At 39.9% G+C, this 22,611-nt stretch overlaps 1 protein-coding gene across 1 annotated transcript in view; it reads left to right on the top strand.

The window, feature by feature from the left end:
• Nucleotides 1-22,611, top strand: part of OPRM1 (opioid receptor mu 1) — a 74,159-nt gene that overhangs the window by 37,904 nt on the left and 13,644 nt on the right. Inside the window, exons 2-3 of the mRNA XM_056125882.1 lie at nucleotides 16,454-16,806; nucleotides 17,559-18,079. Of these exons, the coding sequence (XP_055981857.1) occupies nucleotides 16,454-16,806; nucleotides 17,559-18,079 (874 nt within the window). The remainder of the gene's footprint in view (nucleotides 1-16,453; nucleotides 16,807-17,558; nucleotides 18,080-22,611) is intronic.

Raw genomic sequence — 22,611 nt, 5'->3', positions numbered from 1 at the left:
ATGTAGCCTGCCCACAGGGCAGAGTCTGGCAAACTCCCCGTGGCCTACCAAATATGCCAAATACCAGTAACAATGATGGGTCTCATTCTCCTAAAGAGCCGTGAATATAATCTCAGGGCTAGGATGAAAGAGACGTTACTGGGGCCTGCTCGAGCTAATCGACGATTAACATGATGATGAAATGAAATGAAATGAAATGGCCCTACTGCAGCCACGCGACATCATATGTTATTCATAACCAGCAATAGAACACAAATTGTCTATTGTTGCCTTTTCAACAGATCTGAGTGTTGGGGTAAAATCTCAAATAATGGTGGGTTTGGTGTCGAAATATTGAATATGATCAAAGTAGAGAGAGAGTAATGTGGAAATCATCTGCCCCACAGGCAGGGGGAGGGTATGGGATGGGGGTATACTGGGGTTTTTGGTGGTGGAGAATGGGCACTGGTGAAGGTACGGGTGTTTCATTGTATGACTGAGACTTAGACCCGAAAGCTTTGTAACTGCTCTCACAGTGATTCAATACATAAAATTATAAAAAATGGAAAAAAATAGTAAGGTGGAGTTCATGCACAATTCAATCAACTAATCAGTGGCTGAATAAATAGCAGTACTCCTACAAAAATAAATTAAAAAAAAAAGATAATAAAGTTTTGCTACATTTTTCAGCTGTTACAGTAAGTCAAATAAAGATGGAACAAAGTACATACTAAAAATGCACTCCCAGAAACACAGGATAGAGTTTCAGGTGGAGTCTAGAAAATGTGGAGTTAAATGAGCCTGGAACTTTTCTGCATAGCTCTGCGTCAGGTTCTTGCACCTTAAAACAAAGTAATCAAACAACATGGTCCTGAAATTTCCTCTTATATCTTGTCACAATTCCATGAGTTTCTATGAGTAAAAATCTTTAAAATTGATAATACATAGACAAGACAGTAAAGAATATTCCCTCTTCCTTCTATATCAGAAGCTACTGGTTTCATTTATAAACACACACACACACACACACACACACACACACACACACACACCACACCCAAATCTTATATTCAAACATTATCTGATGTCAGTGGTGTATTTGATTCTGTGATAAATGAACAACATTTCTATTTCGGCTTATTTTTAACTTTTTCATTACTGCTATCTTTCTTATTTGACTTATGTTGAATGATTACCTCAACATTACCAAAAAAAATGAAAAATATTTTTGTGGGTTGTGGTGAGATAGTAAAGCCAGTAGGGTGCTTGCCTTGCCCATGGCCAACCTGGGCTTGATTCCTGTCAGCCCAATTGGTCTCCAAGCCTAACAGTAGTGATTTCTGAGAGGAGTACAAAACCTGAACACTACGTCATTCCTGAACACTTCCAGGTGTGGCCACAAAACAAAATTTTAAAAAATTAGTTTTATTAATTGCAATAAAGAATCATTTTCCTTTATACATCATCTAAACATTTATAATCTACCGTGTATCCTTAGACTTCTCCAAAACTAATTTACTAATACTGATATTTCTAGAAAGGTTTTATCATGTTGCTATAAATGTTCTAATACTAATATTATTTTAATACTATATGATCTATTACTACATTGTTATAATACTAATATTGCTAGAAATATATTTATCATATTTTATCATATTTAAGCAAAGTTTTCTTCACTGTTTGTGCCTCCATTATTAAAGAAATATCTGAGGAAGGATATACCATTATTTGAAGTTAGTAATAATGCACACTTGCAGATTCTTTATGTACCAAACTCTCAGATCCTAAAATAGAAGAAATTTCCTTCTCTCTCAGAACTTTCATATTTGAAAGCTAAGGCATTTCTTAGTTCTAAAAATCAGGTCTTTGGAATAAAAGCAAACACTGTTATCTATGAACAAAAAGCTCCAGTTCAGAGGTAGATGTTCTAATGATGTGTTTGAAGTCATTTTGGTCTAAAGAAATGAATAATCTATACATTTTCATAAAACTCTTAATCCACAGAATAAGATTATTTTCGCCAATTATCAGTTCTGTGAATCAAACAAATTGGTGTAACAATATAATACACCAATATTTTAGAATTCACCAGTGTTTTTATAATTACATAAATCAAGAACTCAAGATTTTTTTCCATATACAATTTATTAGATCAATTCTGAAGTTCATATTAGATCTATCCTTAAGTAAAATTTTCAGAAATAAGATAAAGCAGTAAACAGTCTCTTCTAAAATTCACAATGCAAAAATTGTTAAGCAAGTCTTTCAGTCATATAAAACTGTTGGATAACATTGGGTTGTTCTTGCTGCTCCCACAGGGAGCTTAGATTTATTGAATTTCAAAGGACAGCAGTCGTGATGCGTAAGACTCGAGCCATTCCCCTGGCTAGTCCGCAGTGACCACGGACGAGGAACCAGGGGAATGGAGAGACAGGGCAGGAAGCTGGTCAGTACACAGTCCATTCCTCTCTCCTCCCCAGCGGAGTCTAATCTCTCCCTTTACGGCACAATATTAGTCGTAGTTTGGGTCTAGTGCCAGTCGTCATAGTTCCATCATGCTAGTCCTTGTCTTTATAGTCCCTGCTTTCCCCTTACAACAGCAGAGTTATATAGAAATCACGAAGGGTGGGGATACACATAGGTGGGGTTGAACAGTGTCATAACAACTGTATCACTGTCATCCTGTTGTTCATCGATTTCCTCGAACAGGCACTAGTAACATCTCCTTCGTCCTACCCCTGAGATTTTAGAAAGTGCCACATTCAAGGCTCTTTCAGGGTCAGGAGAGTGAGACCCATCATGATGGGTCATAACAACAAACAGAGGTAAAGCTACTCCTTCAGGAGAAGTCCTAGGAGATTAACTAAAGGACAAAATCTCATGTGAGGGTTCAGCACTCCAGATTACTAGGAGATTTGCTCAAAAGTGGAATTCCACCCAGAGTGTATCATCTTTCTCCTTTCCTCAGCTAGTAATCCATTTAATCAATCATAGTAAATTTACTTCGTATAATATTTCTAGTCATTTTGTATGAACACATTACAGATATATTAAGTTTAAAGGTTGGCTCTTCCTGGGGACATCTCGCTTATATTCCAGATCATAGTCCTCAGGCCAGTTTAGTCTTTCCTAACCCCAGCAGGGTCCTTATTCAGTTACTTCCTTTTGGGTCATGACAGAGTTTGTTCCGTGACCATGCTCTTAACTTATTATACTTATGGTGCTTAGCTTGTTCCCTTTAGATGCCAGGGTGGCTTACAGCTCTCCCTGAGTCCATCCAGTCCCTTCGTTGGGACCCTGCTTTTGGAGTGCTAAGAACTAAGAGAAAATGAGGCTTAAGTCAAGTGAATATGGACGCCCAGGAGTAAATATTATTTTGGAGTCAATTAACTCCCACGTTACAAAGCATAACATGAACTGTCTTCCTGTATCTATATAAAAAGGACATTGCTAAACCATGCAAATGACAAGGAAAAAGAAAAGCAATATAGGATTATTAGTGCTTGATGGAATTGGGTGTTCCTCAGGGGCACTGTTGTGAGAGTAACTCGATAAATCTAAGCTCCCAGTGGGAGGAGCAAGGACAACCCAATGTTATTCAACATCTCCCCCTTTTCGTTTGTGAAAAACAACAAGAACAAAAAATTGAAATTCAACCCACCGCTGAACCCAGAGCAGTGTTCGTTAGAAAGTGTCCAGTTACTGCTCAGTATCACGGTTGACAGTAGCCTGCACTGACCAGAAGTGGTGAGAGTCATTTTGCATGTTGTGACGACATCATGCTTCTCAATGAGGTTTGAAGAGCTGTTCCTGCAACAGCAGAGGTAGTGGTCGGGAGTGGTCACAGCAATGAGTCTCAGGAGAGATTCAATCAGGAGTCCAAAGAATTGTCGGGGTAGTAGAGCAGTCCTGTAAAGGATCTGGTGGCCTTTCCCCAAGGGTCCTCTGATGCTGACTCCTCCTCTGATTTCCTTGTGACTTCAACTGTAATCGGTTTGGCAGGCTGGAATGTAGAGAGTTGGGGAGTCTGGGAGCTGATTCTGGCATTGGAATTCAGTGGGACCCAGAATTTCTCGGTGGGTCAGCCACCTGTTAAAATATAAGCATAGACTCTTCCTCCTATGAGAGGTTTCCCGATATGTTCAAGTGGGGGGCTACCTCCCTTTTTGGTTTTGTTTTTAACATTCTACATGTCCATTGAATGTGGAGAGGTGGTGGGCATAAAGCTACAGTGCCCCCTATTAAAAAGGGGTGGCCTCGGAACCAGAGTCTACCAGGGGAGATGGTGTGGGAATTCTAAACTCTGCTTGCTACTGTTCAAGTAAAGCTCATCCCCATAAGAGGTATGAGTGCTACATAGGGCTGGAAAGTGCCTATAATGCCCTTAAGGCCAATACATTTGAAGTGTCTGGTACTCTGCCAGACAGAGGAAGAGGGCATCATGCCTACTCCATACAAACTGTAGAGTATTGCCTGCACGGCCAGTTATGGGGCCAATATTGGGTAGAGATGAAAGAGATATCAACTCCTGAGTCAATCATTCCCTCAAATTTCTTCCCAGGGGTCTCAAGAGTTACAAGTAGGTGGTTGACCTCTTGTTTTTTTCCCTCTAGTCATCATAGTTCTTCTTTTCTTTGTCAATATCTCATTTATTTTTTCCTATAATAATAATAATTATTATTATTTTATAGAACTTATTATTATTATTTTATTATTATTATCTTATTATTATTATTATTTTGGTGTTTGAACTATACCCAGTGGTGCTCAGGGCTTACTCCTGAGCCACAAAGACTGGCAACAAAGGCGATCAAAGGATTAGTGCTGCTGAAACCTCCCATCCCTAGGGCAAGTGGATTGACAGGGAATAACAAAAGGAAGTAAGAGAAGCTGAGTAATGTGCTCTCCCTTATCAAATGTCCAAACAGTTGGCACTGTAACAACAATTGCTATTTCACCAGTATAATCAGAACCAATGACCCCAGTATGAACAGTAATTTCCTTAATAGTCAAACTGCTTCTCCCTAAGAGTGCCCCATGGGATTGGTCCATTTACACCAGAATTTAATTTGTAGGGACACTGGGCAGGGGTTATAATAACTGTATCAGGCAGGGAATAATATCCAAGGCAGCGTTCCCTGCCTTTTATTTTTTCATCTTTGACTAGAGTCATTTCCATGAACTGGGACAGCAGTTTTCTCCCCGATTTTCAACTCAGTTTTAATTAAAAAATTATTTGGAGATCAAAGAGATACCAAAGATACTGTAGGGGCTATAAATCTTGCTTTACAAGTAATTGACCCCAATTCAGTCCCCTGAGCACCTCTAGGTACATTCCCCCAAAACAGTGCAAAACAAAACAAAATTGTTGAGCTTTATAAAGATTCATAAAATAATAAGTAAGTAAGTAAGGCCCTCCCGTTGATCATCGATTTGCTCGAGCGGGCCCAGTAACGTCTCCATTGGAGACTTTGTTGTTACTGTGTCTGGCATATCCAATACGTCACGGGGAGCTTGCCAGGCTCTGCCGTGCGGGCGAGATACTCTCGGTAGCTTGCCGGGCTCTCTGAGAGGGGCGGAGGAATCGAACTCGGGTCGGCCATGTTGGCTGCGTGCAAGGCAAATGCCCTACCGAAAAATGCAACAAGAATGAGATAGGCAAATAGAAAAGCCAAAGAGAATTATGATAGTCAGCACTGTAGCACTATCCTCCTGTTGTTCATCGATTTGCTCGAGTGGGTACCAGTAAAGTCTCCATTGTGAGACTTGTTGTTACTGTGTTTGGCATATCGAATATGTCATGAGTTGCTTGCGAGGCTTTGCCATGCGGGCAAGATACTCTCTGTAGCTTGCCAGGCTCTCCGAGAGGGGCAGAGGAATCGAACTCGGGTTGGCCATGTTGGCTTCATGCAAGGCAAATGCCCAACAAACAGAATATAAAGAACAATACAGAGAAAAAATTAAGTCTATAGAGTACAAAAATAAATTAAGTGGGTGTAGATAAAGTGGATAACTGCAACAAAAAACCCAAATACACAAAACCCTGAGTGTCTTGCACTTTGGAAACTCAGAGATGGAATTACCAAGCCATTGGCCCCTTATTATATGACCCGCTTGGTTTAGTTTTTTGCAAGTCTCTTTCTTCTTTTTTGGAGAATTGATATCTAAAACATATAGGAAATAAAATAGGACTGATTTTATTAGCTAAAAAAATAAAAGAACTTTTGTAGCACAGCGGTAGGGCATTTGCCATGCACGCAGCCAACATGGCCGACCCGAGTTCGATTCCTCCGCCCCTCTCAGAGAGCCCGGCAAGCTACCGAGAGTATCTCGCCCACACGGCAGAGCCTGGCAAGCTACCCGTGACATACTGATATGCCAAACACAGTAACAACAAGTCTCATGATGGAGATGTTACTGGACCCGCTTGAGCAAATCGATGAACAACGGGAGGACCGTGCTTGCTTACTTGTAAAAAATCTGAACGTGGAATACAGCAGGTGAACTATGAGCTTCTAAAAAAATAAGCTTCATAATATGTGTAAACTCACACAAAGGGGGCACGGCACACACAGTGGTGGCTCTATCTCTCCCGCCGCCCACGTTCGGTAGTCTCACCCTTCTGGCGATGGTCAGGTGAAGGAAGGAACGAGGGCCAGGCTGGTTGGTATTAGTAGCAGTTTATTTCATTCCTCTCTCCATCTACACCAGTCTCTCTTGTCTGTCTCTGCTTCTGTCTCTGCTCTTGTCTCTCTCTCCATAGTCTCCTTATATCTCTCTCCAAGAGGAATTGGGGAAACAATTACACATAAGTGCGGTCACAATCAATAGGGGTAGAACTCTTAGCCTCAGGGAAAGCTGCTCCTAGGACAGATCCTCATTATCAGATCAATCCACCCTAGAGCGGATTCTCCTGGGTGTGTTTCTCCTCTCCTTGTCTAGCAAACATATAAGCATATATAATAAAAATCATTTTGTATGGATACAGTAAGAAATATCTTAAACTTATAGAATTGCTCTCCTAGGGCCATCTCGATCTCAGACTACAGTGCTCAGGCCAGATTGTCTTTCCCACCCCTAGCAGGATCCTAGTCTCATCGTTACCTTTGGATGACAGCATTTGTCTATGATCAAACTCTTAACTTATAGTTAAGAAGCGTGGCACCTTGGCCTGGCCCATTTCACTGCCAGGGTAGCTCACCACTTGCCCTGGGTTCATTCAGTCCGTCGTCGGGACCCTGCTTTTGGGGTGTTAGGAACTAAGGGCAACTGAGGCTTAAGTCGAGAAAGCAGATGCCCGGGAGTGAGTAATATTCAAAGCCAATCAAATCCTAAATTACAAAGCATAATGTTAACAGTCTTCCTGTATCTATACAAAAAGGATATTACTTTAAAGTAAACTGTTCATAAGGCATAAGGAGAGGAGAAAGGCAATATTTCACTTATACATATAAAATCATAGATTTCTGGGAAACTGATCTTACAAATTAACAGAGTCTGATTAAGGGGAAAGCTGATTATCTGGGTGGGGAGGAGACCATAGGGAAGACTGTTTACAGATAAACACAATGAAAGTGCCTCAGGAGCACTGTGATGGGTGTAACCAGATAAACCTAAGCTTCTTGTGGAAGAAGGACAAAGCAATGTTACCCTACAATAATATTTTCTCCCCATAAAACTATCTGGAAGCTATGTAAAATCACTCTGATATATCAAGCATGATTGGTACTGAAAAGAGTAAATTTTTTTAGAAATAATTACATGGTTATTAATTTGAAGTCATATCACAAATCTATCACTCAGTCACCTAGAACACACAGGACAAAATACTACTATGTGGAGCTGGAGAAATACTATAGTTAGTAGGAAACTTGCCTTGCACCTGGCAATCCATATGGTTCCCCCAAGTCCTCTAGGAGTGATCCCTGAGCACAGAGCCAGGAGTAAGCCCTGATCACCACTGGGTATAGTTCAAACACCAAAATACTACTACTACTACTACTAATAATAATAATAATGGGAAAAATAAATGAGATATTGACAAAGAAAAGAAGAACTATGATGACTAGAGGGAAAAAAAAAATTTCATGAGCATAGTAGGACCAGACAGTTTTAGAAATGTCCAGTTTGTCCAGGGGAGACTCATTGAGGAAATACCACATTGACACTCCAACCCCAACCACGTTCTTTTGGCACAATTGGTTAATAAATTCATGCTGCCACAATAAGAAGTTACAGAACATTATAGGCAGACACCTAAAAATATATAGTGTGCAGAGAGGAATTCTACTCATACCCACTCAGTAAAACATCATTGTATGGGGAGCCCACTGCTCTGGCATGTTGACTGACTGACTCTGGTATGTATATTCGTCTAATTTAGTGTGACACTGATTGCTCACATAACTTCCTGAGCTATGTTCATCGCACACATCCACAAAGAGGAGAAGAAAAAGTTCAGGCTGGCCAGATCACATTTTTCCTCCTCTGATCAGATCATCCTTTCAGCTGAAAGGATAGGATAAAGGCAAATGAAAGTACTAAATTTCAGTCTTACATAATTCTTCTGCATACATTTAAGAAATTACTGAATCCCTTTGTATACGATGCTATGATCCAAAGATTGAGTAATTGGGATAAGAATACTGGCTCTCTTTAGGAGAAAACTCTTGATAAACTGAGAAAAAAATGTAATTACAACATTCCTCCCATAAAATGTCAGTTGAAATCGCTTTCGTCAGTATAAAATTCACTTCACCTTTCATGATGTAGAACCTTAACCTAATTTTGTTTCACAAACATCTCATCTTGGAGGAGGAAATATAAAATTTTCACTGACATAAACATCAATAAATATCTGGTGCTAGATGAGTCTGAAGAGAAGGTTAGAAGTATTGTGAGTCATAAAATTCACAGTAAAGAACTTCATTGTTTAATGTAAAGCACTCTATTATAAGACAAGACATGCAATGTAAGGTCATTGGGTAGGAAATTGACTAATACCACCCAGCATGCCTTCATATTATGCACTTTGTGGTGTAGCCAGAAAATAGGGTTTTGTTTTTCTATTTTGGGAGAGAAATTTCTACTTAAAAACATCTAAAAAAATAGAAAATTGAGCTTGAAGTTCAGGTATTCTAAAAATCTTAAAGACCATGCTGTTAATTTTAGATTTGACTTGTTTATACTTTGGAACATCTTGTCAAACTTATCTTTTTATGCCTATCATATTTGGAATCCTGATAAAATGAAATAGGTCTTAGGTCTGCAGGATCCCACTGCTATCTGAAAGTAGAGTGATCCTGTCTGGTTTGATTTACTGGGCAATTTATTTATTTGGATCCAGAAACACTTTTACCATTAACTTACATGGAATTTTTTTTTTTTTAGTATTTTGGGAAATTTGCATTTTCTAAGTCAAATGAATTTCTTCAATTTTGCCTTAAGAAGCCCCTGAATAACTTTGTAAATTAGGGTGACTTAATAAGACTTTTTGAAAAATCTTGTGTGAAAGTAAAATTTCCAAAGCAAATCAAAAGATCCTCAATTTTGAAAACAGCCTTTCTCGCAGCAATGCAACATCCACAGTTAGAACTCCCCCATCAGTATTTTAGAGCTCAAGAACAAAATTGAGACTGTTGGTCTTGAGGAGGTTCGTGAAATCCACCTTTATAAGTTCAGCTTCTTAGTGAAATCAAACATTCATGGCATGTCATGAATTAAGACCCTAAACAAATAAGTCTCTGATATGTTGGTTGGTTGCCTCCAACCAATAGCCATGTTGAACAAAATGAATAAAATCAGTTTCATGTGACTAAAAAGCAGTAATCACAAGCTGAAGTTTGAATATAATGAACTAAACATTGAGGAAAACCTTGCTGCAAGATTGGATTATTCTCTTAACTATCAAGTTCACATCTTCTGGGTTAATTACAATTTCGGGCAGGATATTCCAACAGCTACAGACTTTACATTCACTTGGATTTGTTTAAAAATACTATAGTCTTTCCACAGAAAGTTCCCTAAAATCTTACTTATTCTAGTTAAAACATAAAACAATTGCTAGACATTCTCCATAATCCCAATTAATTTATATATTCAAAACCAGAGCTAGCAATAGAGCTTACTGCAAAGCTCACAATCTGATAGTTAGAAATTGCTGAGTGAAACAGGTTATTTTTATAAATTAGATAAATAAAAGTGAAAACTCAAGATAGCTTTCTATTATGTACTTGATTATTTTTATATTTTCTACTTCAAAATTCCTTAGTGTTTGGAGATGAAAAGTACTCTTGACACTTTCTAAGAGGAAGAAAAAGTATTCAATACAAAAACTTGTATATGTATGTGTATAACTGCCTTTTAGTATTCCTAAACTTGATGCAATTCAATTCCCTTAACATTTAAATTGATAGGCAACTCGTGATATATTCATATAATATAATAGCACTAGATTGTGAAATAGAATGAATTACTGACACCTGCAACAATGTGGATAAATCTTTAAAATATTCATGTCTAGTAAAAGAGAAAAAGAAGAGCACACTTAGATGAATTTATGTATATGTTTCTAGAAAACAGAAGCTAAATAACCGACAAAAGAAATGGATCAAAAATAGTAGTTACCTAGGGTATAATAAAGTCCAAGCAGGGAGGGATGAAATGGGAAGATGAAAACGAGGGAGGATTGAGATGGGGAAGACTAAACCTGGGTTGGCAATTAAGATCAAGAGTTAGCACTTTTTGTTGTAAGGAGCAAGGATAGTAAATATCTTAGGCTTTGTAGATCATTCGCTCTCTTGGGAAACTACTCAGTCGGCTAATGATTCATCCAAACAGTCACAGATACCACTTGATCACTTGACATTTGATCACTTGATCACTTGATCACATGACAATTGACTCATCAATTTGCTCTAGCGGGTGCCAGCAATGTCTCCATTCGTCCCTGTCGAGTGTTAGTGTAGCCCAATGGCATCTGCTCATTCTAGGAGTATGAACAGTCTCAAACCAATCATTCAGGGTCTACAAAGAAGTCTGACCATCTCATCGGTGAGCAGACAAGTGATATTTTGACGTCCTGTGGAATCCAGTCAGTAATGGCTCTAGTCCAGCAGTCGTCTCCAAATATCATTACATGTTCAGCTCGTATGATTTTTGACGCCTTGGCAAACGAGATAGCATCCCTGATTCTTGATAATGGACGGATGTCGGAACTTTGAATTCTTTCTCTCATTTGAGTGAAGCATGAAACTCCAAGCATAGCTCTTTTGATTCCTCTTTGGGAGACCCAAATAGCATTCTCATCCTGTTTTCATAGGGCTCAGGTCTCTGAGGCGTATGTTAATGCTGGAAGAACAGTGGGATCGAAGAGATGTGCCCAGAGCCAGAGTTCCTTCATCCTCTTAGCTATTTCTTCCATGCTCTTGAAGGCAATCCATGCTGCTCTCTTCCTCCTGCACAACTCAGGTGCCAGGTCATTTGTCATGTTGACTTCTCAACCTAGGTACACATAACTGTTGCATTCGGAGATGTTCATCCCATTGAGAGTGAATAGAACGTCAGGAATGAGACCGTTTCTCATAAACATTGTCTTCGTGAGATTTAGCTGTAGTCCAACCTTTCCACACTCATAGTAGAAGTTGGCCAGGATTTGTGCCGCTTGGCTTATGTTTGGTGTGATTAGAACGATGTCATCAGCGAAATGGAGGTGATGTAGTTGCCAACCATCTATCTTCACTCCCATTCCTTCCCATTCCAGTCATCGCATGACATTTTCGAGGGTGACACTGAATTGTTTTGGTGAAATAGTATCACCCTGCCGAACCACTCTCTTGACGTCAGTTATCACCTCCCTGTAGAATGGTGAGATTCTGGTAGTGAATCTGCAATACAGCTCACGGAGGATCCTGATGTACTAAGTTTGGCTAGGGCTTCAATGACCCTTCAGTCTCAACAGAATCAAAGGCCTTCTTTAAATCAATGAAGGTTAGACAGAGCGGCATCTTGAACTCCCGAGAAACCTCAATGAGTTGGTTATTGTTTGAATATGTTTGACTGTGCTGAATCCTTTTCGGAAACTGGCTTGCTCACATGGTTGTCCTATATCTAGTGTTCTGTCGATCCTATTCAGGATGACTTGAATGAACAGCTTGTAGACAACAGACAACAGGCAGATCAGGAGATAGTTGGCATTGTCGTGGATGTCTCCCTTCTTATATAGTAGTACAGTCCTGCTGGTTTTCCATTGAGATGGAACCTTGCATTCAGAGAGGTACCAGGTAGCATGTGAAGAGCCGAGCCAGTGTATTGATGAGTACTGACAGCAGGTTCTTCAGGTGTTCAGGTCTGACCTTGTCTGGGTCAGGTGCTGTTCACTTCTTTACCAATGAAATAGCGTGTTGGATTTCACAAGGGAGAACATTGGGAAGGACATATCCATCCTGAGGAATTTGGTGTGTGGGCAGGTGAACATAGCTATGGAAGAGATCCGAGTAGAAGTCATGAATAATCTTTTCCATTGCCCTTCTGGAAGATGTGATAGACCCATCATGACATCGGAGGGCAGTCATCTTGGTCTTGTAGTTGGTGAAGGAGAGACGGGCATTCGAATGCTTTTACCAGCTTCTGCCTCATCTTCCAGCACTGCTGCTCTTCTCTCTTTAGGTCTTCCTTTATCACTTCTCCGCACTGCTTTGCGAGTTCAGACATTTGTTTGCAGTTGCCTAAGGCTTGAGCCAAGCCACGTTGCCGAATGAGCTTGAAAGTTTTCGAAAACAGGCATTTTTTTGTGGCTATCTCTCTCTCTCTCACTTGGCATTTTTCGCACAATCATGGAGGTAAAGAACCAGTCAATCGTATTCCTCATCAGTGTTGTCAATGACAGTATCTTCCCATGTTACAGCAATAGTGCCAAAGAGCTCCCAGCTGGTGGTCATTCTAGGAGTTCTCTTCTTAAACTTTGCATCCCTTTCTCCCCACTCTGTGAAGGAGAATTTTGCATGAAGGAGACGGTGGTCTGATCCCAGTTGGATTTGTGAATTCCAAGCCCAGCAGACCTCCATTACCTCTACTACCTCCACTACCCAGCAGCCGCCATGCTCCAGGATGCTTTCCGAACACTTGGGCCAAGACTCATGCACGAGTGAAGCCCCACAGAGTCAGGGAAGTGGAATTCTGTGACCTTGGACTCCAGACTCGGTGGACCAGGAACAGAGATCCTCTACCTACTTTCAGCAGCCCAGCAGACCTCCATTACCTCCACTGCCTCCACTACCCAGCCACCGCCACACTCCAGGACACTTTCCGTACCATATAACACTTAATACAAGATTACTGCACCATATTTGATGGGGTTGAAATATGGTTTGAATCATGGGAACACCTTCAAGGGTGATTAGTGGCTGCCCTAAAAGCCTCTATCCCTCTCAGAGGACCTGGCAAGCTACAGAGAGTATCCCGCTGCATGGCAGAGCCTGGCAAGCTATCTGTGTTGTATACAATATGCCAAAACCAGTAAATACAATGGGTCTCATTCCCCTGACCCTGAAAGAGCCACCAATATGGCAGCTTTAAGAAGGAGGAGGAAGGAAAGGCTGATAAAATCTCAGGGCCAAACTAGGCTGCCAAAATGAAGAAGGACAAAAGTGACTGTGTGTGATTTCAATGCACGTACACTGGCATCGGATGCATCCATCGAGGATCTGATGGTGCAAGAGAGAAAGATCAAGTATGACATCATTGGTCTGACCAAGACAAGAAGGCATCAATCAAATCATGCCGTTTTCGACACTGGAGAGGAACTCTTCCTCAGAACATGCCACAAAAAAGGGGTCGGTGGTGTCAGTGTCCTTGTCAACACGAACTTGGCCATAAACATCATTTCATTCAAAAGCTTAACAACCTGAATCGGACGATTACACTTGAATAGATGTGGCTCACTGCTGGCATTTTCTATCTTCATTGTCTATGCACCAACATTCGATTATGATGAAGGAAGAATTAAGAAGTTCTACATGGAGCTGGAGAAGTTCTATAAAGAAGATCACACCTTCTACAAGATCATTGTGGGTGATTTTAATGCCAAGATAGGACTGAAAAGATCAGTTGAAGAATTCCACATCAGAACCCATTGCCTAGAATGGAACGAACAGGGTGAGAGACTGTCTGAGTTCATCATGTCTACCAAGACCATCCATGCTAACTCACAGTTCCAGAAGGTCGAATCTAAACATTGGACATGGGAGTCTCCAGTGGACAGTTCCACAACAAAATTGACCACATCATATTCAATCGACAGTTTTGCCTGACCAATGTCGCTGTTGTCCCAAAATTCCACACGGAATCAGACCACTGTCTCCTTCGTGCAAAATTCTACTTCGCAATCACATAGAGTAAGTGATTAAGTGGGCTTTAACTGTCTTCCAGTACAAATGTTTACCAAAAAGGCAGCACTTTGATGAGGATTGCGAGTCAAAGTTCGTTAATCGCTAATCATGAACATGGGGATGGTTTTATAAAGTTGTAAATATATGTAAAATGTTTGGTGTTATTAGAATGATGTCATCAGCAAAGTGGAGGTGGTGTAGTTGCCGACCATCTATCTTCACTTCCATTCCTTCCCATTCCAGTCATCGCATGATGTTCTCGAGGGTGGCATGGAAGAGTTTCAGTGAAATGGTATCGCCCTGCCGAACCCCTCTCTTGACATTGATGATCACTTCTTTGTAAAATGGTGAGATCCTGGTAGTGAATCTGTAATATGGCTCACGGAGATTCCTGATGTATTGAGTATGAATGCCCTGATTGGCTAGGGCTTCGATGAAAGCTTCTGTCTCAACAGAATAAAAGGCCTTCTTTAAATCAATGAACGTTAGACACAGCGGCATCTTGAACTCCCAAGAAATCTCAATGAGCTTGGTTATTGTGTGGATATGGTTGATCGTGCTGAATCCTTTTCAGAAACTGGCTTGCTCGAATGGTTATCTTTCATCTAATAACACCAAACATTAGCCAAGAAGCACAAGTGCTGGCTGACTTTGACCGTGAGTGTGGAAAGGTCAGACTACAGATGAATCTCATGAAGACATGAGAAATAGTTTCATTCCTGACGTTCCATTCGCTCTCAACGGAATGACCATCTCCGAATGTAACAGTTATGTGTACCTAGGTCGATAAGTCAACATGACAAATGACCTGGCACCTGAGTTGTGCAGGAGGAAGAGAGCAGCTTACAACACCTTCAAGAGTGTCAAAGAAATAGCTAAGAGGATGAAGAGCCTCTGGCTCTGGGCACATCTCTTGGATTCCACTGTTCTTCCTGCATTAACATACTCCTCAGAGACATGGGCCCTATGGAAACAGGATGAGAATGCTATTCGGGTCTCCCAAAGAGGAATCAAAAGAGCTATGCTTGGAGTATCACTTTTCATCAAATGAGAGAAGGAATCCAGAATTCCAACCTCTGTCGATGATCAGGAATCAGGGATGCTGTCTCGTTTGCCAAGGCATCGAAAATCAGATGGGCTGTACATGTAATAAGATTTGGAGACAACTGCTGGACTAGAGCCATTACCGACTAGATTCCATGGGATGTCAAAAAACCACGTGGCCACCCACCTACAAGATGGTCAGACTTCTTCATCAAGACCCTGAACGATCAGCTTGAGGCTCTTCATGTTCCTAGAATGAACAGACGCCATTGGGCTACACTAGCATGAGACAGGGACGAATGGAGATGTTACTGGTGCCTGCTCGAGCAAATTGATGATTAACGGGAAATCAAGTGACTAAGTGATATATAAAAACGTAACAAACTGCACACAAATTACCAACCACTAATTATAGGTCAAATATACCTCAACAAAGTTGTTAAAAGATAAACACAAAAAAAGTTATCTTAGGGTCCACATTATAGATGGGATAACGTCTAATTTTTTTTTCTACTACGGCATACGTATTCCTTTGTGAAATGGTTTCTGTTATATTTCTACATAAGATTTATTGCAACCTTTTAGGAGCATTAAATATACATGTCATAACCAATTGCCTTCTTTAGGTTCTCTCTCTTCCTAGAATGTACAATTCCTACCATCTGTAAGATTAAACAAGTATCTGCATGCTTCCTGAACACCTTCCTTTTCCCCTTACCTAACCTCTTCTATTACTTTTGTTTTGCTCCCACAGTTCACTATTGCAGTGCTGTATATGCAAATGTAAATACATTGTTCCACTATGTTAAGAAAATATATGTGTGTGTTTGTGTGCGTGTGTGTAGAAATATATGCTTTTCTCATACATTTGGATTTTAAATAAATTCATATCTATTGTCTGGATACTTGAAAGAGATATGCTTATATTTATCATACCTATTGCAGTAACTAGTATTTGTTTATGTGAAAGTATACATATTTATGTATGTCCACACTGGCATCTTTTCTGACTCCATCATTGCTCTCCGTTCATCTCCTAGATACACCAAAATGAAGACTGCCACAAACATCTACATTTTCAACCTTGCTCTGGCAGATGCCTTAGCAACCAGTACTCTTCCCTTCCAGAGCGTCAATTACCTACTGGGAACATGGCCCTTTGGAACCACTCTCTGCAAGATTGTGATCTCCATAGATTATTATAACATGTTTACCAGCATATTCACCCTCTGCACCATGAGTGTTGATCGCTATATTGCAGTGTGCCACCCTGTCAAGGCCCTGGATTTTCGTACTCCCCATAATGCCAAAATTATCAATGTCTGTAATTGGATCCTCTCTTCAGCCATTGGTCTGCCTGTTATGTTCATGGCAACTACAAAATATAGGCATGGTGAGTGATTTATAGGCCAAAGTGATGGAATGTTTATTAAACAATATGTTAATTGAATCATAGGATAAGCAAAACTTATGGAATCACCTAGTGTCTCAATCAAATTGTAATTTTAATGATTCCTTCTAGCATGATATCTTTATTGCTTTGAAATAAGATTTTTCCCTTTATTTAACACCCGCTATTTTAAATAGAATATAATCTATTAGTTTGTGATTTCACTTTCTTACATTATCAAAATGATGAGAAAATGCCATGACTCTCAAGAATAATTAGAACTTAACCACAAGGGACATCAAGTGGAGACTTATCTCCAATTTTTTGGTCTATTGGATAATTTAATCTTTTCAGACTTCATGTCATAGTGATGAAACACCACCAAAAAGTGAAATGAAAATAGCCATTAACTAATTTGCTACAGATTTTGGACAGTAATTATATATTTTATCTCAATGTGGACTCCATAGAAGATCTAACTCATGGTGAGATCTAAATTGATCAAAGTGAGAAAAAATTATGTTTTGAATAAAAAGAATAAAATAGCTCTAGCTGAAAAACAACAGATTGTTGAGTTTCACCCTTAATATCTTTAATTCCTTTAATTTGATTTTTTTCAATTTCTCCTCTATCCGTTTATATAGTATAATTTTCTTTAAATTAGCACTGGTCAGGGCTGAAAAGTGTGACAAATTATTTACAATGAAATGATTCGATGTTGCTGTTAAATCTTCCTTGTGCTTTTTTTCTTCTAGGTTCCATAGATTGTACACTAACATTTTCTCACCCAACCTGGTATTGGGAGAATCTTTTGAAAATCTGTGTTTTCATCTTTGCCTTTATCATGCCCGTCCTCATCATTACAGTGTGCTATGGGCTGATGATCTTACGTCTCAAGAGTGTGCGTATGCTCTCTGGCTCCAAAGAGAAAGATCGGAACCTGCGAAGAATCACCAGAATGGTGTTAGTGGTTGTAGCTGTGTTTATCATCTGCTGGACTCCCATTCACATTTATGTCATAATTAAAGCCTTGATTACAATCCCCGAAACTACTTTTCAGACTGTCTCCTGGCACTTCTGCATTGCTCTAGGTTATACAAACAGCTGCCTGAACCCAGTCCTTTATGCATTTCTGGATGAAAACTTCAAACGATGCTTCAGAGAGTTCTGTATCCCAACTTCCTCTACCATTGAGCAGCAAAACTCTACCCGAATTCGGCAGAACACAAGAGATCATCCCTCCACGGCCAACACAGTGGATAGGACTAACCACCAGGTATGCGACTTCCAAAATCTGGTGTTCCTACTGGGGATGACAGAAATTACTGTGCTTTGTACTAAGCCAATATTTGAATCCAATAGAAAGAGATAGTAACTACAGGAAACAGTCTAGTAACTAGACAGTTTCCACAGTCTATTCTTTCATGCAAAATGATTTTGGTATAATTGTATAAGTGTTCCTGATTCTTATTTTTTTCCCAGTAACATTGCCTATTTTATATGTCATCCCAATAGACCTGTTCCCCTCAAATAAGGTGATCCTGCCCCCATCTTATGGTTAACAAGGCCAGAACTTTCCCCTCTGCCATGAAGGGTGCAAGATTTTCCAGCTAATTAGTGTCACAGCAAAGAAGAAAAGGGGTATTGGACAATCCCCAACATTGGGTACACCTTGTTAAACCATTGATTTGGGCATTATTGTATCTGAACTCTAGAATAAATATCAAACATATAACTTTGTCAGATTTAAATGATTGCTTATAGTTGTCCTAGCAGATAGGGTTAAAAGAGGGAGGAGTGATCACTTATAGAGATATTTCTAGGCACAAACTAGAACAGGAGATGGTCTGCATGGACGATGCAACAAATTATAATCCTGTGGGATAGCAAAGAGAAGGGAAGAGAAAAAATCTCTATGTTAATATTAGTTTTATAACCTATGGGTTTGCAAAATTTGCATTCTGTCCTTAGAGCAAACATATCACTGAATATTAGTTTAAGTAAGTGCATTTTCAGAAGGTGACAACATGCAAATATAGCAGCCAGTACAATTTGAAAATGTAGAACTCAAATTCAAATGTCCTTTGAGGTAAATTCTTAAGTCAGAACCTTAGAAAAAAAAGATCCTACATGCTGTGTAAGTGGGCAGATCTGGGTGTACTGGTGCAGGACTGAGATACTGGTGCTTCCATCAACAGTTTCACAGATGGACCAGTGGAAGATCCAGGCTATCACAGAGATCATTTGCTTCTCCACAGCTCCTTTGCTGTCCTCTCTTCCCACCCTACATCCCCCCCCCCCCCCACAGCTCAGGTCCACCCTTTATTTTGTAGCTGACCGCGATGGTTAGAGTAATGTGACCCAGATGGGTCTCCAGGAGAAACATCAGTCCTCATAGTAAAGACATTAAGTAACGTTTACCTGAACACAGGAACTTAGAGTCCCTTGGGTGGATGAACTAAGGATGGTAGAACCACTTCCAATGAACGGAAAGAATCCACATTATTATGTCTCACTTCTAATTCCAGTTTGGAAAAAAAAGCCGAGCAGAAGTGTTTTTCTATTCTGCTTCTTTACTGTTTTGTTTTGCCTCCATACCTGATTCTTTAACTAAGCAGCCCTCCTACTCAGAAACTATCAAAATCTTGTGAGCACTCTTAAAGAGGGCTGGGATTTGAGTGAGTTTTCTCCTACCTGTCAATAATAGATGAGAGAATGCACTCTGAAACCCTCGGGGCAAAACTAGAGTTAGAGTATTTTGGCAAAGTAGCAAAATATTTCCACTGGAGCAAATGAGGGCCATGATAAATATGGATTATTTCTCCCCTGACCTTCCCCCCCCTTATATATATAGTACTTAGGATGTGTCTAGTGGGATGCTGCCTGGGACCCTCTCATGTACAGTGCTTAGGATGTGGCTAGAGGAATGGTTCCTGGGACCACACTGGAGTCTTTTCATGGCGGTCACATTGGATTCCCTCAGTGCTCTGCTCTTGCCTTGCTCTCCTGGAAATCCAGCCTGCCTGGGGGCAGAACTTCCCCTGAATTCAGTTGATTGCCCTCCAGTTGCCCCCTGGGGTTGTCCTTGATTCTCTTCCAAATCCAACATTTTCACATTAGTGTGGTGCTTGCACAGCCAGAGAGAGGAGAAAGGAAGCTAATTGGGAAGCTCTGTTCTAAGTAACTAAAAGGTTTGCTTTAAAAATACATCCAATTAGGGCTTATCTCCCTCCATTGGCCTCTATGAAGCGGCATCAGTGTCAGATAACAGCAGAAATACATTAGCCTTGGCTGCTTTCCCAAAAAACGCCCAACTGGGAGAGCTGGACACAGAAGGCCGGCTGCCAGGAAGTAAGGGAAAAACACTTCAGCCTATTTGAAAATTAAGATGAATCAAAGATCCTTTTCAGTAATCACCACTGATGTGCCATTGTTTGACTCAAGGCAGTTACATGCAGACAACACTCTGCAACGACTCCTAAGCCTTTAGTGACAGTCTCAATAACATCAAAATAATAAAATTATTTGAAGGAAAGATCAGATACTTTATAGATGTGTTCATCAGCTGTATCGATTCATTGCAAAGATTAAGTACTTGAATGATTTCTTCTACATCATCATCCATCGTGTTGAGAAAAAAAGCTAACGTGATTTTCATTAACTTTTTCTAACTGCTTATGTAAAGTTTGCAACTGTTGTCGATATTCATGTCCTGCCTGTATATTTGTATTCTCTCCAAGAAATATATTATACTATATATGTCGCATCTCCTGCACATTAGTCCACTTCATATTCTGCAGATCAGAGATCCAATATCAAACCTTCCCAGGGTGTCTGTATTCTGACAACTGTACGCAGAGGGCGTGTCTATACAGCGCAAAGTCCAGTGAAGAGTTGACAGTTTTCAAGGTAATTTGATAAACCGTATGAGAAAAATTCTGTGCCCCCCCCATAAACTTTGAGTCATACTTACCTGTTTAAGGGTTACTCTGTCAGTTTTTGCTCCCTAACAAAGCTTCCAAAGTGTAGTGCCTTAAAATAACCTTTCAGCGATAATATGACCTAATTTGGGCCGGTTGGGCAGTATTTCTAGTTTTGAATGGACTTCCATTGTGGTGATCTGCTGCTGACAGATCACCCATCAGTTGTATGATCTAGGTTGATCCCAGCAAGAGTGGCAGCTTCCAATGATTCCTCATCTTCCACCAAGCTATTCTAACCATTTTTTTTATGGTGGTTACAAGGTCTTGGTCAAGAGGTGAGAAATTCCAATTAATAAAGATAAGAGCTGCAGTCACCATGAGAAGAGTCGTGGACACTTCTGATCACTTTCATTGCATATTCCAAGTTAGATAGGTGACCCATTGCTTTCTGGGAACATGAAGCTCTTCTGCCTTGCTCCTTCTTATATATTTAGCATTTATCTAGCATCATATCTGGCATGTTCAATGGTATTCCAAAAATAACTGCTGAATGTATGATCAGAGGCCTCTTGCTATTTCAGGACTGAGAAAAGGTGCTAGGAATGACCCTTCCTGACAGAATTGGATGATAATCCAAATGGCTGAGTAATACACTTTCCCAGGCTTACTCTTCAGTAAGAAGAGTAGTCACATAAGGGGTTCTTCATTTTCTCTTCTCAGTTTTTAGTCCTTTTATCAAAAGTGTTTTTCAAAAGTGCTTTATAAAAACAAACATTAAGCATTAAATGCTTATTTTCTAATTTTGTTTTGAACATGCTCTATGGTATAAAGGGTCCAGGAACTGAACTCAGTTCCCTAGAGAGGGCTCACTCTCACTAAATATGGAAGAATAAAAGAGCTCAAATTCTTTTGTGTATTCCAAGGCCCAGTATGTCCCTTTGCTCTAGAATCTATGCTGGATTTATGTTCAGCTTGTGATTTTTATCACTTCTACATCCCGATTAGGCAAACACAGGCATAGGCATTCATTTTCCATCTGTTGTCAATGCAATTTAATTTCTCTGTATGTGTACCACCCTGCTGTTATCCTTCGTGGACTTGGCTTTGCCCCAGAGCATCCCCTCCCATTAGTTCACATCAGTCCAAGTCTAACTCAGATCTGAGGTCTTGGCCAGCTGTTGCCAACCTGCCTTTTCTGCTTGGTTGCTACAGAAATGACATCCCAAAGCATGTTTTCTGATTGGCACCCAGATGGTTTTTGAAAAATATTTAGCTTTGAATGGTAAAATAAAAGAATATATTGAATATGTAAGATTATTATTTCAAGGGATTCCACTAACTGTGACCAAGATGACAAGGTCATCCTGTGGTGTGGAAGATGTAGATTATAAAGTGCTTCTGTGGACACCCTCGTGTCAGTTTCCCAAACTATTAACTCTGATGGGGAAGCATGAGAAAATAAATGTTCAGAGAGGTTCAATGATTTCAGGAGACCAAATGACCAGTAAGGTACAGAATCTAGACTAGCTCTTGATATGAATCCAAGTATTTCACTATTTTCCCAAAACATACCATATTGTCTTCAAATTTTATTACGTGATCTCAGCCAGAGTTTTTATGCTTTGCTATGAGTCCCAGAAAAATATACCTTCTGAGGAGCTCTCTAAGACATTCTGGTTCACTGGGTCAAAACAGATGGGACCTGTCTTGAAGAATCTGCCTGTTACATAAAACTCTAAACAAAAAACATATTTAAACTGTAACTTCATTCAAGTTACTCTTCCTTAAGTTTAATAACTATTTCAGGCAAGCTTATTGTTTTCAATTTTCTCACCAAACAAATCTTGGATTTAGCAAAATAAGTTTTCTTAGAGCCTCAACTTTC

The sequence above is a fragment of the Sorex fumeus genome, unplaced genomic scaffold (genome assembly GCF_029834395.1).
Source record: "Sorex fumeus unplaced genomic scaffold, SorFum_2.1 ptg000061l, whole genome shotgun sequence".
In the NCBI taxonomy this organism is placed as follows: domain Eukaryota; kingdom Metazoa; phylum Chordata; class Mammalia; order Eulipotyphla; family Soricidae; genus Sorex; species Sorex fumeus.
Note: the sequence above shows the minus strand (reverse complement) of the source record. Positions and strands in the feature narration are given on the sequence as shown.